This window comes from Myotis nattereri (assembly GCF_964212035.1).
Source record: "Myotis nattereri genome assembly, chromosome: 5".
Lineage (NCBI taxonomy): Eukaryota > Metazoa > Chordata > Mammalia > Chiroptera > Vespertilionidae > Myotis > Myotis nattereri.
In genome coordinates this window covers 94,835,155-94,857,685 of record NC_138080.1, presented here as the reverse complement: position 1 = coordinate 94,857,685, position 22,531 = coordinate 94,835,155, and the positions used below count along the sequence as shown (strand labels likewise).

The 22,531-nt window shown below is 36.8% G+C and overlaps 1 protein-coding gene across 2 annotated transcripts; it reads left to right on the top strand.

The window, feature by feature from the left end:
• Positions 1–407: 407 nt before the first annotated feature.
• On the top strand, positions 408–20,598 carry SOX30 (SRY-box transcription factor 30; the record flags this gene model as incomplete). 2 transcript variants are annotated; one of them, XM_081090659.1, is made up of 5 exons in its annotated part: positions 408–1,398; positions 2,988–3,227; positions 6,162–6,341; positions 8,941–9,433; positions 20,217–20,598. In XM_081090659.1, 5 exons carry the CDS (start codon positions 408–410, stop codon positions 20,596–20,598), a joined length of 2,286 nt encoding a protein of 761 aa, XP_080946785.1. The 2 variants fall into 2 exon arrangements, with proteins under 2 accessions (XP_080946785.1, XP_080946786.1); XM_081090660.1 differs by lacking the exon at positions 8,941–9,433 and having other exon boundaries at positions 20,217–20,335.
• Positions 20,599–22,531: the final 1,933 nt, after the last annotated feature.

Genomic DNA, 22,531 nt, shown 5'->3' with positions numbered 1-22,531 from the left:
TTTCCCGGGCAACGCCATTGTCCACGCTCTGGGCGGGGGAGGGGTAACTTAGAACAACGGCCATAAGAGAACGCGGGAAGAAAAGGCGAGTCAGAGGAAAAAGGGGGAAATGGGCGGCACGTGCGGCGGCCCCCGCCATCGCGGGTGATTCGAGGACTCGGCACAAGGCGAGAGTGGAGGGCGGGCGGAGCCAGAGAGCGCGCCGCTCTGATTGGCGGCGCCGGGGTCCTGGGCCGCCTGTGATTGGGCGAGGCCTCACAGAGGCCTGCTTTTTTTTGAACCGCGTAGGGTTCTGGGTAGCAAAGGCCTTGGAAGGGTCTTAACCGAAAGAGGGCGGGGGCAGGGCGCCAACAAACGGCTGAGATCACAATCCGTCTGGGACCAGGCCGGGGCGTTCCCCTACGTCCATGGAGAGAGCCAGGCCCGAGCCGTTGCCTCAGCCACGCCAACTGCCGCGGGCGACCCCGCCGCGTCCCCTGCGCCCCGCTCCGCCCCAGCTGCCGGTCGAGGGCACCCCCTTTCGCCCTCCGTCGCCCCCAGCCCCGTGCGCGGCCGCCATCGCGACCGTGGCCTCGCCGTGCGGGGAAGTACCGGCGTCGGGCGTACAGCCCCCCGTACGGCGGCTGCTACAGGTGAAGCCGGAGCAGGTGCTGCTGCTGCCGCCAGGGCCACCGCTGCCTCCGGCGAGGGACGAAGACGCCGCCGCCTCGCCCGCGCAGGCGCGGCTGCTGCAGTTGAGGCCGGAGCTGCTGCTGCTGCCGCCACCGCCCACACCCGAGGGCGCCCCCTGCAGGCCCGAGGTGCACCCGGTGCCGCCCCGGGTGCTGCAGGTCAAGGCGGAGAAGCAGGAGCTGGGGCCCGGCTCGGATCCCTCCGCGGGGCCTCGGGGTGCTGTCGAGGCGAGCCCCGGGGCCTCCAGGACGGCCAAGGTGGAAGGCCCCGGGCCGGCCCTGGACAGTCGCCGAGGGGACCAGAAGAAGAGCAAGTTGGAGGTGGAGGAGGTCATGCGGGCCGCGGAGAAAGGCGGGGAAGGCAAAAGCCTGACGGCCATCAGAGAGAGAATCATCAAGACCGAGGAGCCCGAGAGACTGCACGAGGACTGCAGACTCGACAGGGAGCCCGCGTCGAATGGGCTGGTCCATGGCGGCAAGGAGGTCATCCTGGCCCAGCCGTCCAGCGCCTTCGGGCCGCACCAGCAAGACCTCCGGATCCCTTTGACTCTCCACACGGTCTCCCCTGGGGCCCAGATCCAGTTTCAGGGACCGTCACCTTCAGAGCTGATACGATTGACCAAGGTCCCCCTGACACCAGTGCCTATTAAAATGCAGTCCTTGCTGGAGCCTTCTGTAAAAATTGAAACCAAAGATGTCCCGCTCACCGTGCTTCCCTCAGACGCAGGTATTAGACGGCAGGGAATCTGGTTTTCAGATTTCGTCTATGTTGCCCCATAGCTGACATGTCAGCAGTTCAGAAGCCTAAACTAGAAAAATAAAATCATGGAACTGATTCTTTTCAGGGCAAAGTCTGCACAGGTATCACTTCTGATTGACTTGTACATATGCCAGTAAAATACACTAACACGTTCAAGATTACCCAACGTTTTTTTAATTAAGGCCCAATGAAGTTGAGATTTAGATGTGACTGTTTACACACAAAAATAGAAATATTTTTGCTAGGTGATACAAAGCCCTCGGTTTATATGCTTCAGATAATATTTTAAAATATTATAGTAGATCAATATTTTTGCATGTATCAAGAAGCCGAAGAAAAAAATTGTGTTTAATGAAAAAAAAATGGTTATTAAAATAAAATAATTTAGAGGTGATTTTTCTTCTTTAAAAAGGAACAGTAGGCATTGTTCTGGAAGAAAACAGTACATGATTAAATGTAACATTTTAGAATTATAAAAGGTAAGGACTTAAAAAGTTTGGAAAATGAAAATACTGTAGAATAAGCTAAAAATGTTTTCAAAGTAGTGACTATAGTTATAGTGGTAACAACTACAAGTAGTTATTTTATTCTATCCATTATTTCCAGATATATAGCTAGAAAATTTCTTATTTCAGGTTTCAGACAAAACACTATGCCAATGAATGTCATAAGTTATACTAATCTTCATGTTTCATTAACTTCCATATTTTGTTTTTGTTACTTTCTTTACTGATTCTTTCTCCTCACTTGGCCCTCTTATTTTTAACTTCAGTATTTTTTAAATGTTTTCGTTTTCTAAAGGAAAGGGAAAGCTTTCTTTATAATGCTTATTTCATCCTTTGTGCATTACAAAAATCGTATGTCAAGTCACCTAAAGAGAAACAATATAAGAAGTTTATAGATGTTTTTGATGAATTATGTAAGAGATATGAATTTAGTCAACTTACTTTATTGTAATATCAACTGGGTCTGTGATTCTTAAAAAGTCACTTTTCTTATTTTTCTCCCAGGACATGGGACTAGCGTTGTTGACCCATAATGGTAGGAGTTTCACCTTCATAATGAAATATAACTAATATAATATTATAATACTATAAATATTTTGCTTGAATGGACACTACAACGGCATGTAAATGAGTTCCTTGAAACATTGTGGGAGCACCTACCTAGTGCTAGGATTATAGTCATCAATTAAGTCATAGTTCTTGTCCCCCATTAATAGAATAGTTTTTAATGGGAAGTAAATGGTAATGATTGTTAGAGGTATTGATAAAGCTCAAAGAAGAAATAATCCAGCGGTTTATTGTCTTCAACATTATTCCACGATACTTAAACAATATTATTATTTTGAGAAATAGAAGAGTCATTCTACAGTTTAGAATGCTGAGTTCAGGGGTAATGAGTTCTGGAACACTGGCAGTTCTTGGGCTATATTCAAGTGTATATTTTCTCCAGATAGTGAAAAAATAAAAATGGAGGTCCATTTCACTTTAAAATTGTATGTGTGAGTGTGTGTAAAACACATTAATTTAGTCTCTTAATTTTTGTCAATGTAGGAATACCAGATACTCCGTTCAGTAAGGACAGAAATGGCCATGTGAAGCGACCCATGAATGCATTTATGGTTTGGGCAAGGATCCACCGGCCAGCACTAGCCAAAGCTAACCCAGCAGCTAACAATGCAGAAATCAGTGTCCAGCTTGGGTTAGAGTGGAACAAACTTAGTGAAGAACAAAAGAAACCTTATTATGATGAAGCGCAAAAGATTAAAGAAAAGCACAGAGAGGAATTTCCTGGTAATCAAATGAACAAAGCTTCTAATTTCTCTTAAATAAATTTATTTAGGTAAAGATTTGGTTAGGCTGAGATTGAAAGACAAAATGTGTAATCTTTTTTCTAATCTGATATATACAATAACGAACAATGGCTAATATTATACTAATGATTGATACTGGGCATAAGTTTCGTTAAACAGAACCAATTAGAGGGCTATCTAGTCTTATTTGCTAACTAATGCAAACCAGGGGACATTCAGTTTTATTGTGTTTTTGATTAAATATATAGATATAAACTTCTGAAGATAAAAGCTCCAGAATTCTAGGCTATAGTTTTGTAAACATACCAGAAAAGTTTTAAAATTATAGCAATAGAAAAAAAAAAGCATGCACGCTTAAAGGCAATGAGAATGCAGGGATTCGCACCAGGCTCTATTTTAATATTATATGATTATCAGAACATAGTCCTGCCTTTTGATTGATAGATTTATCCTCATCATGATGTAATTTGAAATGAATTCTGATTTCTTCCCCAGCAGTGGGGACATTAAGATTAAGTCTGGGCCCTGCCAGCATGGCTCAGTGGTTGAACATCTAACTAGGAACCAGGAAGGTCATGGTTCAGTTCCTACTCGGGGTACATGCCTGGGTTGTGGGCTCAATCCCCAGTGTGGGGCATGCAGGAGACAGACAATCAATGATTCTCATCATTGATGTTTCTATCTCTCTCTTCCTCTCCCTTCCTCTCTGAAATCAATAATATATATATATATATAGATTAAGCTTGGGATAGCAGACAGCATAACTGTGCGTGGTAGAAAAAGAATTACTCCCTCTGTCCCATAATAATAGTAGCAGTTGATGAATGTAATTTGTCCCATAATAATAGTAGCAAAAGAAAATAAATATAGAACGCAACATTTATTATAAAAAAAAACTAGATTAAATTAAACAATAAATTAAAAATAGTACTCCTAATTTTTATTTTGAGTGTTCAGATAGTTTCTGGATTTTTCAATAATTTTGTTACTGCATTTTAAACTTGTAGGTAGGATCCCTTGGCTGCGAAGCTTTGCTTTCCCTATATGTGTGAGCTTAAAGTTATTGGAGCCATCGTTCTTCATTGCTTTCAGCATAACTTGTTGAAGTGACAGAAATGTATTATCCAGTATTTCGGGAGAAATATTATCAAAGGCTAATATGGTGCCTCTTCTGCTAAGAGGAATATGTCTAAGTTTTTCTCCATAATCTTTGCATTTACGTCCACAGTTTGTTTTTTCAAAGAATCAACATTAGCATAAGATTCTCTTTGACACTTATTTTCGGAAGCATGTTTCCAAATTTTTGATATGGTCATTCTGTTGCACTTAAATTGTTTTGCAGCTAACGTAATTGCACCTTTCTGCAACTTTTCCTTTTTCTTTTGATGCATCAAGAACTGGACAATTGCAACTCGATCTTTGCTTGAAAACTCTTTTTTTCATCTTACTTTTACAATGGGTTGATACTCAACTGAAATAAAAGAATTGATTCCTCGATCAGTGGATGAAATCAGAAAAATAGTTATAATTCGTAATAAATAGATTAACCTAAAAATTGAAAGATGTGTCAAAACAAATGACAGATGTCATGAAACATTGATTTTGATTGAAGGCTTCGCAATTTTGCGCTACAACATAACTTACAGCTGCATTCGCCAATAATTCCCGTTTAAATATTCACTTACTACTATTTTTATGGGACAGAGGGAGTATTTTTTCTAAAGTATGAGCAAAGAAGTTCTGGGGGTGAGAAGTCAGAGGCAGCAATTATAGGGAACCAGCAATTCTGGTTATACTGTGGCTATAACTGCCATAATGCCACTCTTCTGACTTTGGAAGGAAATGTGGTTATTTGAACTTGGAGACTGCCAAGTCTAGGTGAGTGACTTCCTAAACGAGGCATAACAATAGTGATTGCTCATTATGACCATTTTAGTGTAAGATATAGGCAATTGTATCTTAGAGAAAGTAAGAAAATAGAAGGAGCCCGGCTGGCGTGGCTCAGTGGTTGAGCCTCGACCTATGAACCAGGAGGTGAGGGTTCGATTTCCGGTCAGGGTACATGCCCGGGTGGCGGGCTCCATCCCCAGTGGGGGGCGACAGGAGGCTGCCGATTCATGATTCTCTCTCATCATAGATGTCTCTCTCTCTCTCCCTCTCCCTTCCTCTCTGAAATCCCTAAAAATAAATATTTTTTAAAAAAGAAAGAAAATAGAAGGAGACAGATACTGTCTTACTGGGGCATTGTTTTATAGGTGGAGGAAAAGCTTTGGGATTCAGACTTAATGCCTTTAATGTTGTTTTACTAAGATTCCATGTGTTTGGATATCAGACATTTGACTTTACTTTCTTTGAATTATCACAATGTTGGCCACTACTTAGAAGCTATATGGATATATATGCTAAAATGCATAGAAATAGTATTATAGAGCTGGAAAAGATACTTTAGACAATAACTTATTTTTTAAAAACTTAGCTAACAATGCAGAAATCAGTGTCTAGGTTTTCACTTGGTATAGAAAATAATACAATAATAAATACTAATACAAGAATAAACTTTTGCATACTTATAACTGTAGACCTACTTTTGCTCCAGCCTATGTGTAAAGAACTATTTAAAGGCTATATAGGGACCTATCTGGCTTGGCTCAGTGGATAAAGAGTCAGCCTGTGGACTGAAGGGTCCCAGGTTCGATTCCAGCCAAGGGCACATGCCTGGGTTGTGGGCTCGATCCCCAGTGGGGGTGTGTGCAGGAGGCAGCCGATCAATGATTCTCTCTCATCATTGATGTTTCTATCTCTCTCTCCTTCTCCCTTTCTCTCTGAAATCAATAAAGAAATATATATTTTTAAAAAATAAAAGCTATATAGGGTCCATATGTTCAAATTAAAAATAGTTTATTTTCTTCTATAGGTTGGGTTTATCAGCCTCGGCCAGGGAAGCGAAAACGCTTCCCTCTAAGTGTTTCCAATGTATTTTCTGGTACCACACAGAATATCACCTCTCCAAATCCTACAACAATTTATCCTTATCGCTCACCTACCTACTCTGTGGTAATTCCCAGCCTACAAAACACCATCATTCATCCAGTTGGTGAGTTGGTTTTATAGTAGATTATGAATCTTTTAAATAGCTGTGTGAAAATTTTACCTCAAGTTGAAATTTTGCTTCTGTTAGCTTAAGAATTTAGAAAAACAATATTAAGGGGGGAAATGGAGAAAGTGAAAACATTAAATCAGAGAAGGAAAATTTTCAGTAGACATCAAAGAAGTTGGTTTGCCAGAGTGGCAAAGATACCATGTGCAAAGCCTCAGACCTTTTAAGCAAATCAGGATGAGCCCATAGAATGGCAGGTAATGCAGGAAATGTGTGAGGTCACTCAGTGGGAAAGGAGTGTCTTTTTACGATCAGCATAAAGAACGCCTTACTAATGGGGTATGAGGCACCCTGTCCTGGAATTTAGTAATGATGACTAATCATTAAGACTGTTTTCTTGCTGCTCTAGAAAAGCAATGGAAGTAATCTATTTTTTATCAAATATTTGTCTCATTATATTGTCTTTCCCTAAATTTCTCTTCTTTGATGAGTTCTTTACAACACTTTTGTCTGTTGCGTTTAAGAACCCCAAATTAAGAATCTAGTAGCAAAACTTGTTATAGAGCTATCCATCATTGGTTTGTTCTTCCAGAACATCTTTTAACAACATATTAGGCAGAGCTTTGTACACCCACTACCTAAAGCTATCTGCCCAGATCCTCTGGTAATAAAGCCACCTCTATGTGCTGAGAGATTTAGATATCTTGAAAGTTGACTTACTAGAGTCTTATGCATTTTCACCTTTTTTTCTATAACATTTTAGCAGTTGATAGCAACAAAGTCACATTCAGGATGTCTAGGCTGAAAAGAAAGATGCAGAAAACACTGAGTTTATATCCTTGTTCTTTCCCAGCCCAGTCAGGCACTTTTACCCTCTCCTATTGGCAGGATCTCTTTAAGCCTGTATTTCTACCTAGGCTTAATTATGCTTTTGTTAACTTACTTTGTTTTGTCTGTTACATTATTTATGGCTTCTGTTTTCACAATCTGTTTCTTAATCTCTTTTTCTAAGACCGTCCCCTTCCATCTGCTTTTACTCACCATTAAATGCTGTATATTTGCCCAGGGACAAATTTATCAATGTTCTTATTTGAGGCAGCTGACAGTTTTATACAATATACCGTTGACCTTTAAACAACACGGGTTTGAACTGCATGCATCCACTTATACACAGATATTTTCCCCAATACATCCAGTAGACTCTCTGTATCAGCCGGATCTGCAACCGTGATTCAACCAACAGTAAATAAATACTATTTTCGATCAATGGCTATAGAGGGCCAACTGTATTCATGGTTCTACTCTATTTTATATAGGAGACTTGAGCATTTTCAGATTCTGGTATTCGAGGGGGTCCTGAAACCAATCTTCATGGGATAACAAGGGTGGACTATATTTATGCAATTCTGAGGAAAGACAATTACCAGGAAAGATTAAATACAGAGTTGTTTTACATGTATTTAAAAATTCTGCCATATCTGTCATGCCCTGCTGCAATAAGATTCCTTTCATATCTACCACAAATTGACCTGTGGCAAATCCTGTTCTCACTTGGGAATTTCCCACCATATTCACATTGAATGCAATAAAGTAAAATAATTTTACTAATTGTTTCTTTAGCTTTTTCAATTAAAAAAATTAAATGTCATTCATAATTTAGTATACAAAATAAAATAGAAATTATGCATGCCACTGCATGGAAACCTCTATTAATGTTAAAAATAAATTAATATGTTTAGATAATAGAAAATTCAAACAGTATTGACAAATATAAAATGAAAATCTGGCTTTTTCTTCTGCTTTACTGCCCTGCCTCTCCTCCCAGACATCCGCTCCTTAAAAGTAACTTCTGTCAGTGGTTTCATATTATTTATTTTAGAAACATTTATATGTATATACTAATATTGCATGTATTTGTCTTGTATTTCATCACTCAATAATTTTATTCATTAAAAAAATAGTTGAGCATCTATTCAATGTCAAGAAGAACTTAGAGCCCTGGAGATAACAGCAGTGAACAAAACAAAAGGTCTCTCCTCTCATGGCACTTAGAATCTAGGTGAGAAAGAGAAACCAAACAATATATATATATATATATATATATATATATATATATATATAAAAGCCTAAGTGACTGTTATGACTGGACAACCAGACGGTAGCTATGATGCACACTGACCACCAGGGGGCAGACACTCAATGCAGGAGCTACCCCCTGGTGGTCAGTGTGCTCTCATAGCCAACCTCCCACAGCCGACCAACCTCCTGTGGTCCCTCCCCCTGGCGATCGGCCCCAATCAGGACTCGGGGAGATGGCCCTGATCAGCCCCTGATAGCCGACCAGGCCAAGGGACCCCACCATGCATGAATTCATGCACCAGGCCTCTAGTATAAAATAAGTAAACAAGATGACTTCAGTTTGTTCAAAATGCTGTGAAGGAAATCAATAGAGGGGATTGATATTGGTGATGCTGTTACTAGTAGGTAAGGTGGTTACAAAGGCTTCTGGTTGAAGAGTTGATTAAATTCAACTGAAACATGAAAAACATGGAGTGACTCAATTAATGCTTGACCTATGCTCTTTTTATTTTTGAAGGTGAAGCCCCACCTGCCATCCAGTTGCCCACACCTGCAGTCCAGCGTCTAAGCCCCATCACACTTTTCCAGCCTGCCGTCTCCAGTACTGCCCAGGTGGCCGTTCAGGCTCCAAATCTGCCCCTCCGCCCAGCACTCTCACCCCAGCGCTTTGCTGGGCCCTCCCAAACGGACACTCATCAGCTGCATTCTGGAGCCAGTCACTCTGTAAAGAGACCTACTCCTGTCTCTCCGGAGAGCACCAATAGGATTTCAACTAGTGCAAGTACTGCCCATGCCAGATTTGCAACCTCGCCCATCCAACCTCCCAAGGAGTATCCAAGCGTTTCCACTTGTCCCAGAGGTGCTCCAATCCCCCAGGCTCCTCCTCTTCCACACTCACACGTCTACCAGACCCCACCCCTTGGCCATCCAGCCACATTATTTGGGACACCACCTCGATTCTCTTTTCATCATCCTTACTTCCTGCCTGGACCTCACTACTTCCCATCAAGGTAAAGGAACTTTTATTTCTTTTCACCTACAAATACATCTAATTAATTTTCACCTCTGAAGGAATCTCTTTTTTACTGAAAAAGGGACTTCCTCATTTCTGCTTGGAATCTAATTTAGATTAGAGGCTGAATAAGGGCCAAGCAGTTAATCCATGAAGGGGGCTGAATGAGGACGGGGTTGTGGGGGGTGGGGTGGGGGGGGGGGGAGAGAGCCAAAGAGAGTACATGCCCCATCTAATAGGGCAACTGCTTCAGCTCTAGCCAACTGTTGCCACATGAAATACGGGTGCCAATGTTGCCAGATCTGATTTTTCATGAGAAAATAGTTATAAGGGACCTTGAGATTATTTAGTCAACCCCCCTTACTGTATAGACCTGTGTTTCTCAAATGTTATATATATATGAATCACATGTGATCTTGTTAAAATGCAGATTCTGAGTTGGTAGGTCTGGTGTATTTCATTTTAAGAATGTCAAAGCAGTACGTCAGCTATAAACAAACTGCATATAGTTTTCCAAAAGAGAAGACCAGCCTTGTAAATTATATTGTTTGCTTTTCTAACTTCTACCTGTATGTATATGATGATAATTTCCCCCAAGGAAATGGGTAATCTTATTTATGCTTGTTTAGATAGCATATTTCAGTAAAATCCAGCCTGGCTAAATAACAGATTGAATTGAGCCCCCCTCAGTTTTCTTATTGTCTCTGCTCCCAACTGATAACAGAATCTTCTATAAAGAATATTCTCCCCTAATCTAATCCCTTCATATGTGGAATTATTCAATCATTTCAATACCATATTTGAAATGACATTTGATATGCATATCAACTATTTAATATATATCAAATATAAATATTTTCCAGAAGTCTATTTTGACCTATATATCTAAAGTAAAAATCAAAGAGGTTAGCCAGTATAACCAAGGAGTTATTGTATAAAACACATAGACTCAGAAGTACTGATCCCTAGCTCTGAGAGCTAACATCTCTCTCCCTTCAAATCTTAACCATCTTCATATTGTGCTTATTGAAACAATCTCTTCCTGTATTACATTAATTTCTTAGTTGAGTTCTTTCTTTTAATCCCTTTCACCTCTTCTTTCTCCTCCTTGCAGTATTTATAGTTTTATAAAGAGATATCTAGGATATTTTCATGTTGGCCATTGAGTAAAGTGTATTTAAAAGTTTATTTAAAGTATGTATATGGAAAGGATGTAAAAGACAAATGGGAATTTGTTAGCTTAAAATATATAGAAAATATAATCATATATATTTATGCATACATACCATATTCACATACATACATACATATACATGTATGGGAAGGTAAGTCCAAAGAATTCCCAGGTTTATGAGAATATATAGAATCTTAACTGTAAAATTTCAAAACAACATATCAAGGTTAAAATAAATTATCCTTTACCTTTGGGTTATAAGCCTATTTAAGAATTTGATTGAAGTTGTGGACCATTTCCCATAATAATGCACATCTACAGACACATACAATGTTTTTCATAAATCTTATGGAAGAGGGAACTTAAAGGCCTCAAACAAATATGTTAGACTTAGCTAACATGGAATACCTTCTGCTGTAACTATCTAGGGATATGAAATTTAAATATTAACAACTTAATACCCAGCTGAACTTATCGTTTCCTTTGCTGTGTGGAAGTTTTTTAGTTTGATGTAGGGACATGTGCTTATTTTTGCTGTTGGTGTCAAATTCAAAATATCATCGCCAAGGCCAATGTGAAGGAGCTATGTTTTCTTCTTAGAGTTTTATGTTCTTATGTTTAAGTCTTTAATCCATTTTGAGTTGATTTTTGTGTTATAATATAATAGAACTATATTATAGTATAGTATATTATTATTATATAATAGAGGGGGTCCAGTTTCATTCTTTTGCATGTGACAATCTAGTTTTCCATTTATTGAAGATATTATTTTTCCCCATATATTCTTGGCTCCTTTGTCATAAGTTAACTGATCATATATATATGTGGGCTTATATCTGGGTTCTCTATTTTATTCCATTGACCTATGTGTCTATTTAATGACAATAGCATACTGTTTTGATTATGTAGCTTTGTAATATAATTTTAAACCAGGGAATGTAATGCCTCCAGATTTGTTGCTCTTTCTCAAGTTTGCTTTGGCTATTTAGGGTCTTTTGTGATTCCATACAAATTTTGGAATTGTTTGCTCTATATCTTTAAAAAATGCCATTGGAAGTTTGATAGTCATTGCATTGAATCTGTAGATTGTGTTGGATAGTGTGGAAATTTTAACAATATTATTTATTCCAATCTATGAACATGCAATATTTTCCCATTTATTTGTGTTTTCTTCAATCTCTTTCATTAGTGTCTCATAGATTTCAGTGTTTTGGTCTTTTACCTCCTTGGTTAAATTTATTCTTAGGTATTTTATCCTTTTTGATGCATTTATAGATGGGATTATTTTCTTAAATTTTCTGAGATTTTGTTGTTAGTGTATAGAAACACAACTGGTTTTTTGCTTATTGGTTCTGTATCCTGCACATTTATTGAATTAATTGATTAGTTCCAATGGTTTTTTTGGTGGAATCTTTAGGGGTTTCTATATATATAATGTCATCTACTAATAGAGATAGTTTTATGGGTTTTTTTCTTGCCTAATTGCTCTTGCTATGACTTCTAATACTATGTTGAAAAAAGTGGCAAGAGTGGGTATCTTTGTCTTGTTTCAGCTTTTCAATGTTATCTGTGAATACTTAACTTTAAATAATGGATAGAAAACTATACATCCAAAAATGGGATGAAGATCAGTAAGGAACTAGAAGCCTGTACAATACTTTGAACCAAGTAGATCTAAATATATACATATAAAATACTTCATCCAACAACAAAATATATGTTTTTCTCAAATGCACATGATAATTCTGTAGGATAGACCATATGTTAGATCACACGATAAGTCTCAAAAACTTTAAAAGATTGAAATCATACATAGTTTCTTCTTTAGTTATGATGGAATAAAACTAGTAATCAATAACAGAAAGAAAACTGGAAAATTTACAAGTATATGGAAATTAAACAACACACTCTTAAACAACCAATGGTCAAATAAGCCATCATGAAGGGAATTTAAAAAATACTTTGAGAAGAATGACAATGAAAATACAACATACAAAAACTGAAGGGATTTTATAGTGAAAGCAGTGCTGATAGAGAAGTTTATAACTGCAATGGCCTATATTTAAAAGGAAAGATCTCGCCTGACTGGTGTAGTTCAGTGGTTGAGCTTCCACCTATGAACCAGGAGGCCACGCTTGGATTCCCAGTCAGGGCACATACCTGGATAGTGGGCTCAATCCCCGGTGGAGTGCATGCAGGAGGCAGCCAATCAATGATTCTCTTTCATCATTGATGTTTCTATCGCTCTCTTTGTCTCTCTTTCTCTCTCTCTAAAACCAATAAAAACATATTTTTTTTTTTTAAAAAAAGATCTCAAATCAACAACCTAACTTTACACCTTAAGGAACTGAGAAAAGAAGAGCAAAGAAAACCCAAAGCTGGCAGAAGGAAGGAAATAATAATGATCTGAGATAAATGCAATAACATAGAAAAACAATAGAGAATTTCATGAAATAGAGGAATAAAAGTCAACAAAAGTTGGTCTTTTGAAAAGATCAATAAAATTGACAAAACCTTTCGCTAGACTAAGAAAAAAAGAAAGAAGACATATAGCCCTGGCCAAGTAGCTCAGTTGGTTAGAGTGTCATTCCTTTATGCCAAGATTGTGGGTTTGATCTCAGGTCAGGGCACATACAAGGGTCAACCAATGAATGCATAAATAAGTGGAACAATAAATTGATATTTTTCTCTCTTTCTCCTCTCTCCTCTCTCCTCCCTCTCTCTCTCTTTGTCTCTCTCTCTCTCTCTCTCTCTCTCTCTTCCCCTCTCTTCCTTCCTCTCTCTTTAAAGTTAATAAATAAAAATTGTTTAAAAAGAAAGAAGACAAATTATGAAAATCAGATATGAAATTGGTTACATTACTTCTGACCTTACAGGTATAAAAATGATTATAGAAGAATACAGTGAATAATTGTACATCAACTAATTAGGCAACAAAGATAAAATGGACAAATACATGAATTACCAAAACTGACTTAAGAAGAAACAGAAAATCTGATCAAACCTGTATCAAGATATTGAATCAGAAATCAAAAACCTCCCAACAAAGAAAAGCCCTGGACTAGATTGCTTCACTAGTGAATTCTACCAAACATTTAAAGAGGAATTAACATCATTGCTCTCAAACTCTTATAAAAAGTGTAAGAGGGAACACTTTTAAGGCCAACATTACTCTGTTACTAAAGCCAAAGATCTCACAAGAAAGAAAATTACAGACCAATGTATTCTATGAATATAGATGTAAAATATACTAAAAAATACTAGCACCTTGAATCTAGCAGCATAGTAAAGGATTGAAAATCAGGAACAAGTGGGACTTACCCCAGGAATGTATGTGTGGCTCAACATTTGAAAATAACTTATCACAACAGACTTCATTAATAGAGTGAAGGAACAAAACCACCAGATCATTTCAACTGATGCAGAAAAAAACATTTGATAAAATCCAACACCTTTTTATGACAAAAATCAGTTCCTAATTTCAAACTTATTCAGCACACTAGGAATATAAGGGAACTTCCTCAACATAATAAAGGACATTTATCAAAAGCCCACACTTAAATTCATATTCAATGATGAAGGACTATGATTGGGAACAAGATAAGGATGCCCACTTGTATTTCTATAAACTAGAAATGAGCAATTAGCAAAATCCAAAAAGGATATTAAGAAAACAATTTCATTTGCAATAGCATCAAAAAGAATAAAATACTTAGGAATAAATCTAACCAAGGAGGTGCAAGACTTGTAAACTGAAAACTATAAAAAATTGCTGAGCCCTAACCGGTTTGGCTCAGTGGATAGAGCGTCGGCTTGCGGACTGAAGGGTCCCAGGTTCGATTCCAGTCAAGGGCATGTACCTTGGTTGCGGGCACATCCCCAGTAAGGGGTGTGCAGGAGGCGCTGGTCAATGTTTCTCTCTCATCGATGTTTCTAACTCTCTATCCCTCTCCCTTCCTCCATGTAAAATAATCAATAAAATATATTTTTTAAAAAATTGCTGAAAGAAATTAAAAAATACTTAAATAAATGAAAAGATGTCTGTGTTCATGCATTGTAAGACTTAATATTGTTAAGGTGCCAATACTTCCCAAAGTGATTTACAGAATCAGTACAATCTCTCTTAAAATCCCAATGGCTTTTTTGCAGAAATGGAAAAGTTGATCCTAAATCATATGGAATTTTAAGTGACCTACAATAGTTAAAACAACCTTGAAAAAGGAAAATAAAATTAGAGCACTTATTTCAAATTTACTACAAAGCTATGGTATCAAACAATGTGGTATCAAAGAATGTATCAAAGCTACAGACGGGGAGAAAATATCTGTGAAAGATATAACTGATCATGGACTGCTATCCAAAATATGCAAGGAACTCTTAAGAAAATGAACAATCTTATTTAAAATGTACAAAATACCTGAATGGACACCTCATCAAAGAAGATATACAGATGGAAACTTAAGCATATGAAAAGGTGCTCCACATCATTATGTATCATTAGGGAGTTGCAAATTTAAACACACATATATCAGCATTACCAAAATCCCAAACACTGACAACACAATGCTAGTGAGGATATGGAGCAAAAGAAACTCTTAATTCATTGCTGGTGGAAATGTACAACCACTTTGGAAGACAGTTTGGCAGTTTTTTACAAAACTAAAAATACTTTTACCATATGATCAGCAATCATACTTCTTAGTATTTATCCAAATGAATTGGAAACTTATGTCTGCATAAAAATTTGCATATAAATATTTATACCAGCTTTATTCATAAGGTGAGTAGATAAACTGTGATGCATCTAAACAATGGAATATTATTCAACACTAAAAAGAAATGAACTGTCAAGCCATGAAAAGACATAGAGGAACCTTACATGCATATTACTAAGTCAGAGAAACCATAAATAATAATAACATTTTTGCCATATTTACTGTTTTGTTATAGAAATTTTCATATGCAAAGCAGATGGAATAATCTCCATGTACCCATCATCCAACTTCAACAATTACCAACATTTTAGCTCCTTCATTTATTTCCCCCTACCTTTTGGGGAAAGTGTCTTAAGTATTTTAAAGCGAATTATATACATCATATAATCTCACCTGTAAATATATCAGTATGTATATTTAGTAGTTAAAGATTTTAAAAAATGATCTCCTATTTTGATAACTAAAAAGTTAATAATTCCTTATTTAATTTTCCTCCATTGTCTCAGAACTGTCTTTTCACAATTGGTTTGTCTAAAACAAGATCCAAGCAAGGAATACACATGGGATGTAATTATGTCTCTTAAGCCTCTTTTATGCTACAATAGTACTTACCTTTTTTTTAATACCATGTGTTTATTGAAGAAATAAGAAATTACCCACATTCTGAATTTGACTTATTACATCCTTGGGTATTGTTTAACATCTTTCCCTATCACCCATTTTTCCTATAAAATGATAGTTATATCTTGTAACGGGATTAGATTCGGGTTCATTTTTTTGGTGTTTTTGTTTGTTTGTTTGTTTTTGCAATGATACCTCATAGGTGGTGCTTTGTACTTGGTATTGTATCACATCAAGAGGTACATAAAGTTTTTATTCGTGATGTTAGAATGATCTGTAGGTTCAGGTACTGTCAACCTGATCATAAATTTCCCCACCTAAAGCAGTGTTTCAAATATTCTCTTCTGTACAGTAGTATCACTTGAAGGTCTCAGACCAAATAAATCAGAATCTTTGGGGGTTAAGAACCTGGGCAGCAGTGTTCTTTCAACGTTTCTCTATGTAATTCTAATGATCACTTAAGGATGAGAAATGCCCGCATAATTATTTTAGTAGCTAAGATGATTGTTACCTTAGACACATGAGATTTTCTGATTTGATACTCCTTCATTCATTAGCTGGAATTCTTTTATGAAGAAAAGCTTTCCCTCATCAACTATTTGATTACTTCGAAATTTGGAAGGGCAGGATCAACTCTTGATTCTTGCCACATATCAATGATGCTTGTTTTGTTTTGGGAATATCATTATGAACATTTTCTATATTTGACATGTTTTAAGACTTTGCAGTCATTATTTATTTATATCTTTTGATGCTCAAATTTTCCCATTTTTTGTCCAGTTGGCTTTGTTCCTGTGTCCTTGATCTTTGATTTGATAGCTTTTTTGCTCTCTGGCACAAAGACGTATGTGGTACCTTATTTATACCAGACCTGGAATCAACCATTTTACCCAGGTGTCCAAGTTTCTTTTACTGAAAGTGATATTTAGAAATATCAATTTGGGCAATAGGCATGCTTATTGCTACTGAATTAACAGGGTATCTAGATCTTTTCAGTAAAAATATGTATTTTTGTGAGAAAATTTGAGTTTATATTGATATTTCTAGAATAAATGTAATATTGTAGAGTTTCTCATGAAGTTCTTTGATTTTATGTGCCTAGTATCTTTCCCCCCTGAAAATCTTGGTTCCTAATGATAATAAAACCATTACTTATTTGCTTTATCCTACCAAACATGTTTTTTCTGATATACATATACATATATACACAAAGAGAGTATATTTCAAAACAATATCAATAGTTTCAAAGCAGTGATACCATAATAAAATTATTGAATGCAGTTTAAGATTTATTTGTGTTTCTTTTTCTTCATGGTTATATTTTACCAGGAAGGTACAATGCAAATATCAGATTTAAATTATCTTGAAATATCTTTTCTCTGTATATTTAAGACACCTACAGCTTGATGTAAACTTTGTATATTTGCTTTCAATTTTTAGGGACTATTTTTTTAAACTAAATTGTTTAAAATTATATAAAATATTTACATAGTTTCAAAATCAGAATTTTCAGATTTGCCTTTAAAAAAAAATCAGGTTTTTTTGCCCTTTAAACCCCATAATACAAGGTACATTTTGAGAAGTCTGGCTTCCCTTCTTGTCTCCTTTCCTTTTTCTTCTCTCCTCCTATAGGTAACCATTTTAATTAGATTTTATTTTATCTTTACATTCTTTCTTTTTGAAAATAAAAGCAAAATGTGCATGTATGTGTATACTTAGCAATACATTATTAAATACAACTTCTTTTAAAGCTAATCATACATTGAAAGTGTTTCTGGTTTCCAAAGTAGTCAATATACATTGAGTGCTCCCAAGTTCCTTATGATAGACCTTTTAAATTGACAAAACAAGCAATATTACCCCTATTTTATATAAGGAGACCCTATGGCCCAGATAACTTAAGATTTAACATTACTAGATATGTAAGTGGCACAGCTAGAACTAGTGCCCAGGTAGTGTGCTGTGGTGGTTAGGATAACAAGTTCTGCCTGGTTCTATTTTACTGGTTACTAATTATATGACTTTGAGAAAGTTGCTTAATCTCTTTAAGACTCCGTTCCCTTATCTGTAAAGTGGAGATATTACAGTATCTATATCATAGAGTGGTTTCAAGGAATATTTAAGATAACATATATACTCCTTAGCCACTGTTTAGGAAACATAATAAATGCTTATTAGATGCTGACTAATATTATTATTCTGATAATTCTGTTTGATGCTTTTCTCACTATACCATGATGCTTCTAGTTAATCATTTTCATCTATATAACCTTCTAGGATTATCCTTGTCTTAATATTTTTTATTCTCTGAATATAACACTAACTTTTTTAAAAAAACATACCAATATAGCCATGTGTTGTTTGCATTTCAGACTTCAGCACATGCTTAATATACACCTAGATTTTAGGCCTATTTTAAACGGATTCTCCATCAAGCCCTGCATAGTATCTTGCCTATATTTAGTCCAGGGAAAAAGTAGTGGTTGAATTGTTTCTACTGATGTGAATGCTTGGTGGAGGAGGTAGCTTTGAGCACCCCCTGAAGTATCATGGATGGAGTGACCCTAAGGTGGAACGGGTACGGGAGCTAAGTCATAGTAGCTGGAAGCACAATTGTTCAGGACATATGCACTGGATTAAAAATGCCCGAATGAGATTGTGGCAGTAGGAATGGAAACCTGAAGCATTTTAGAAACTTGGCCTCATATTTGTGGTATTTAACAAGGTCCCTAGTACTTGGAGATTTGGGGCATGAGACACCAAACTGCTGAATATAACCATATTTTTCAAGAGTTTGAGATGATAGTCTAGTATGTTGATCATACTTATGATTTTAAAGGGAAGGAAACAAAGTTTACTTTTTTTTTTTTTTTTTAATGTGGGAGCATGAAATAAAACACCCACCTTGTCATAGGTTTTGCTGAGATCATTATGTTTGCATTATCTGTCACTAGATGGAGTCCATGAGCCCAGGGAAGTCTTGGTTGGACTTTTCTATATACCTCTTCCTGCAATTCCTGGATTCCTGTTCTGTGCCTTTGAAAGGGAGAAAAGATACTTTTTTAAAAAAAGTATTTTTTTTTGACAAATGGATTGAATAGTAGAATTTTTATATTTGCCTTTAAAAAATGATCAGTGTTTTGCCTTTTAAAAAATCATCAAAATAATTTTTTCCAATTCTTCATGTTCTTGCCCTCCAATTTTTTTTTTTTTTTGGAAAAGATCTTTAAAACCACAATTTAATATCAGTTCTAAATATTTCTGGTGTTAACTGTTCTTTTAAAAATATATTTGTATTGATTTCAGAGAGGAGGGGAGAGGGAGAGAGAGAGGCAGAAACATCAATGATGAGAGAGAATCATTAATCCGCTGCCTTCTGCATGCCCCACACAAGGGGTTGAGCCCACAACCCCGGCATGTGCCCTGACTGGGAAACGAATCATGACTTTCTGGTTCATAGTTTAGTGCTCAACCACTGATCTTTGTTTTAAATATTCATAAGACATTGAAGCTTGCAACAGACTAATGTATTTCAGAAGGAAGGGAGAGGGCCAGGAAGCGATCAACCAAAGAACTTATATGAATATATATGTAGCCCATGGACAGACAATAGTGTGGGGAAGGCCTGGGGAGGAAATGGGAACGGGGAGGAGAGGGCCAATGGGGGTGGGAGGGAAGAAAGGGGACATCTGTAATACTTTCAACAATAAAGATAAATTTTAAAAAATATTCATAAGAACAATTATTGCACTGCTTACTAAGTGTCAGTTTTTAAAACAGCACAGCACATACCTGTATTTCCAAAACCTTACATGGTGTCAGGCAACATGAGAGAAAGGACCAGATAAGTAATTTTTCTTTATCAAGGCAGACTGGAGCCACATGCGGCTCTTTGTCCCCTTGAGTGTGGCTCTTCCTAAGCCTTAGGAGTACCCTAATTAAGTTAATAACAATGTACCTACCTATATAGTTTAAGTTTAAAAAATTTGGCTCTCAAAAGAAATTTGAATCGTTGTACTGTTGATATTTGGCTCTGTTGACTAATGAGTTTGCCGACCACTGGTCTAGTGAGTCACCTGTTTATTACTTTGCCATTTGTTTTCTGTCAGGGCTAAGCAGTAGTAAAAGAGCAAATGAATACATGACCTGGTAGCAGAAAGTTATCTTGGGAACCTTCCAGAGGATGCAGTTAAACTTGATCAATTAGTCTATATGCGAGTCAACATGTAGGCAAGGCATTATCTAATTCCTTTTTTGTCTTTCTGCTGCAGCACGTGTCCCTATAGTCGGCCTCCCTTTGGCTATGGAAATTTTCCAAGTTCAATGCCAGAATGCCTTGGTTATTATGAAGACAGGTACCAAAAACATGAGGCTATGTTTTCAGCTTTAAATAGAGACTATCCTTTCAGAGACTACCCAGAGGAACGCACACACAATGAAGATTCTCGGAGTTGTGAGAGCATGGATGGGACCTCTTACTATAACAGTCACAGTCACAGTGGGGAAGAATTCCTAAATCCCATGCCTCAGCTCGACATCGGAGTCTTGGAGAATGTCTTAACAGCTCCTACATCAACTCCCTCTAGCATCCAGCAAGTCAATGTCACTGATAGTGATGAGGAGAAAGAAGAAAAAGTGCTTAGGAATTTATAATTTTAAAACAAATATGCACAGAAAATAAACATTTCTTAAAATATATTCTGGGTCAGTTGGTGTGAGAGAAAAAAGCCTAGAATGCTGTGTTGAGAGTTTTCAGCCATGATTTGAGGAGTCAAACCAAATGCAATTTATGCCTTCATAACATTTTTATTAGTGAAACTGGAGTCCTGATGTTTCATCGTATGAATATTTAAGATACAAAATAGTTTATTTTTATGGAAGAAATTTGCATCAACATATATTTTCATCACTTTATCTTGGAATGTGCAAAATACCAAATCTTCACAATTATATGTGAGGGAAAAAGGAGTATGACATGACAAGCGTGATTTGTATTTTATTTCAGGATACATTATTTTTATTATATGATTCTTTGTTTGGTCTTTATGTAATATTTATGGATGTCAATTTTAATGTAACATTTTGAAAATATTTTGATAACTTTCATTAGTGAATTGGGACTGTTACTAAATTTAATTTATACTGATAACCAAGTATAACTTTCAAATGTGTTTTAATGTCACCTGGGTAATTCCTTCAGCTAAATTAGTCATTTCTGTTTCTAAACATTTTCATCATCTTTTTTGGATATCTTTTTCCATTTGGTATTCATTGTTCTACTTTTGTTATAATTAAATAAATGTAGATGAAATTGTTCTTGTTGGATGTTTTCTGTTTGGGGTATAGAACTGAGCAAAATGAGTACTCTTCAAATGAGGATGGTTCCCATACCATATAGATAATTGCTTTTACTTTATAGCCTCCAGAATTATAGATTCTATTAGCTCACATGAGATCCAAACTCTATTAACAAAGATGCTGTGCACATATTCCAATGCCATTTCCAAACTCTTTATACACGTATACATGTGACTTAAGCACTCCCCAAAGTTGAAGGGCTCTTCCAGATTTAGTTCAAGCAGCTGTCTTTAAAACCATGGCATTCATGTAGGAGCACGTTGAAATTTGTTTAACTCACAAAGAGCAAAAAAATCCTACTTGCAATGTGACTTCTTGGTAAGTGCCCACTTATGGATGGAGAGAACCTTTTTAGAAGATCAGATCACCAGAGATGGGATCATGTACATGGCACAGTGAATTAATGACCAGAAATAAACATAAAGCAATAGCTTTTCCCTCAGTGATCTGTATAACATGCAAATTGGGATCTTGTTACTTAGACCTGCTTGGAAATTGTGTATGGAAACCTGTTCTAAGCTTTTAACTTCTTCCTTTGCAAAATTTGTAGTATTTGTTCGTTATTGTAATACATTTCATCAGCCCTATACTTAATTGTACCTAATATTTCCTCTTCTCAAAAAAAATTTTATTTTTTTATCTTATATACTTAAATTACTTTGTGCAATGTCGTTTCAATGTGGTTAAAGAGCAAACTTGAATATTTTGATAGAGAGTAAATGTAACGGTATCGGAACTAAAGCAACGTTTGTCTTCACACTTGATGTCTACACCATAAAGGAAAAATGTATTCAACAATTTGACCCCATCTCATTTTAATAGCACTTTAGTGACTAAATTGGTTTTTGATCACAGACCTATTCTTAAGACAATTGGTTAGGGGCATCCCTGTATAAGAAATGATATTATAGAACATGGTTCAGTGTTTCCCAACTACTTGTCTTCAGGCTAGCCCTGCGCCACCAATTTCAAACCCAGCTTTCTTTTTAATGTCTGTTATGGCTTGGCAACTCTTTAATCTTCCTCCTCTTCCTCAGTGCTGGGATCAGAAGTCAGAAGTTTCAATTGTTTACAGACCCACCGTATAATTTGGGCTGGGAAATATGAGCAACTCTTAGGTTGAAAAGCACCCCATTGCAGATTAGCAAGCCTAACTACAAATGCCCCTATCTGCTCATCTATAGTTCCTCAAACCACTGTTGGCTCTGACTAGAGGTCCACAGTCTAA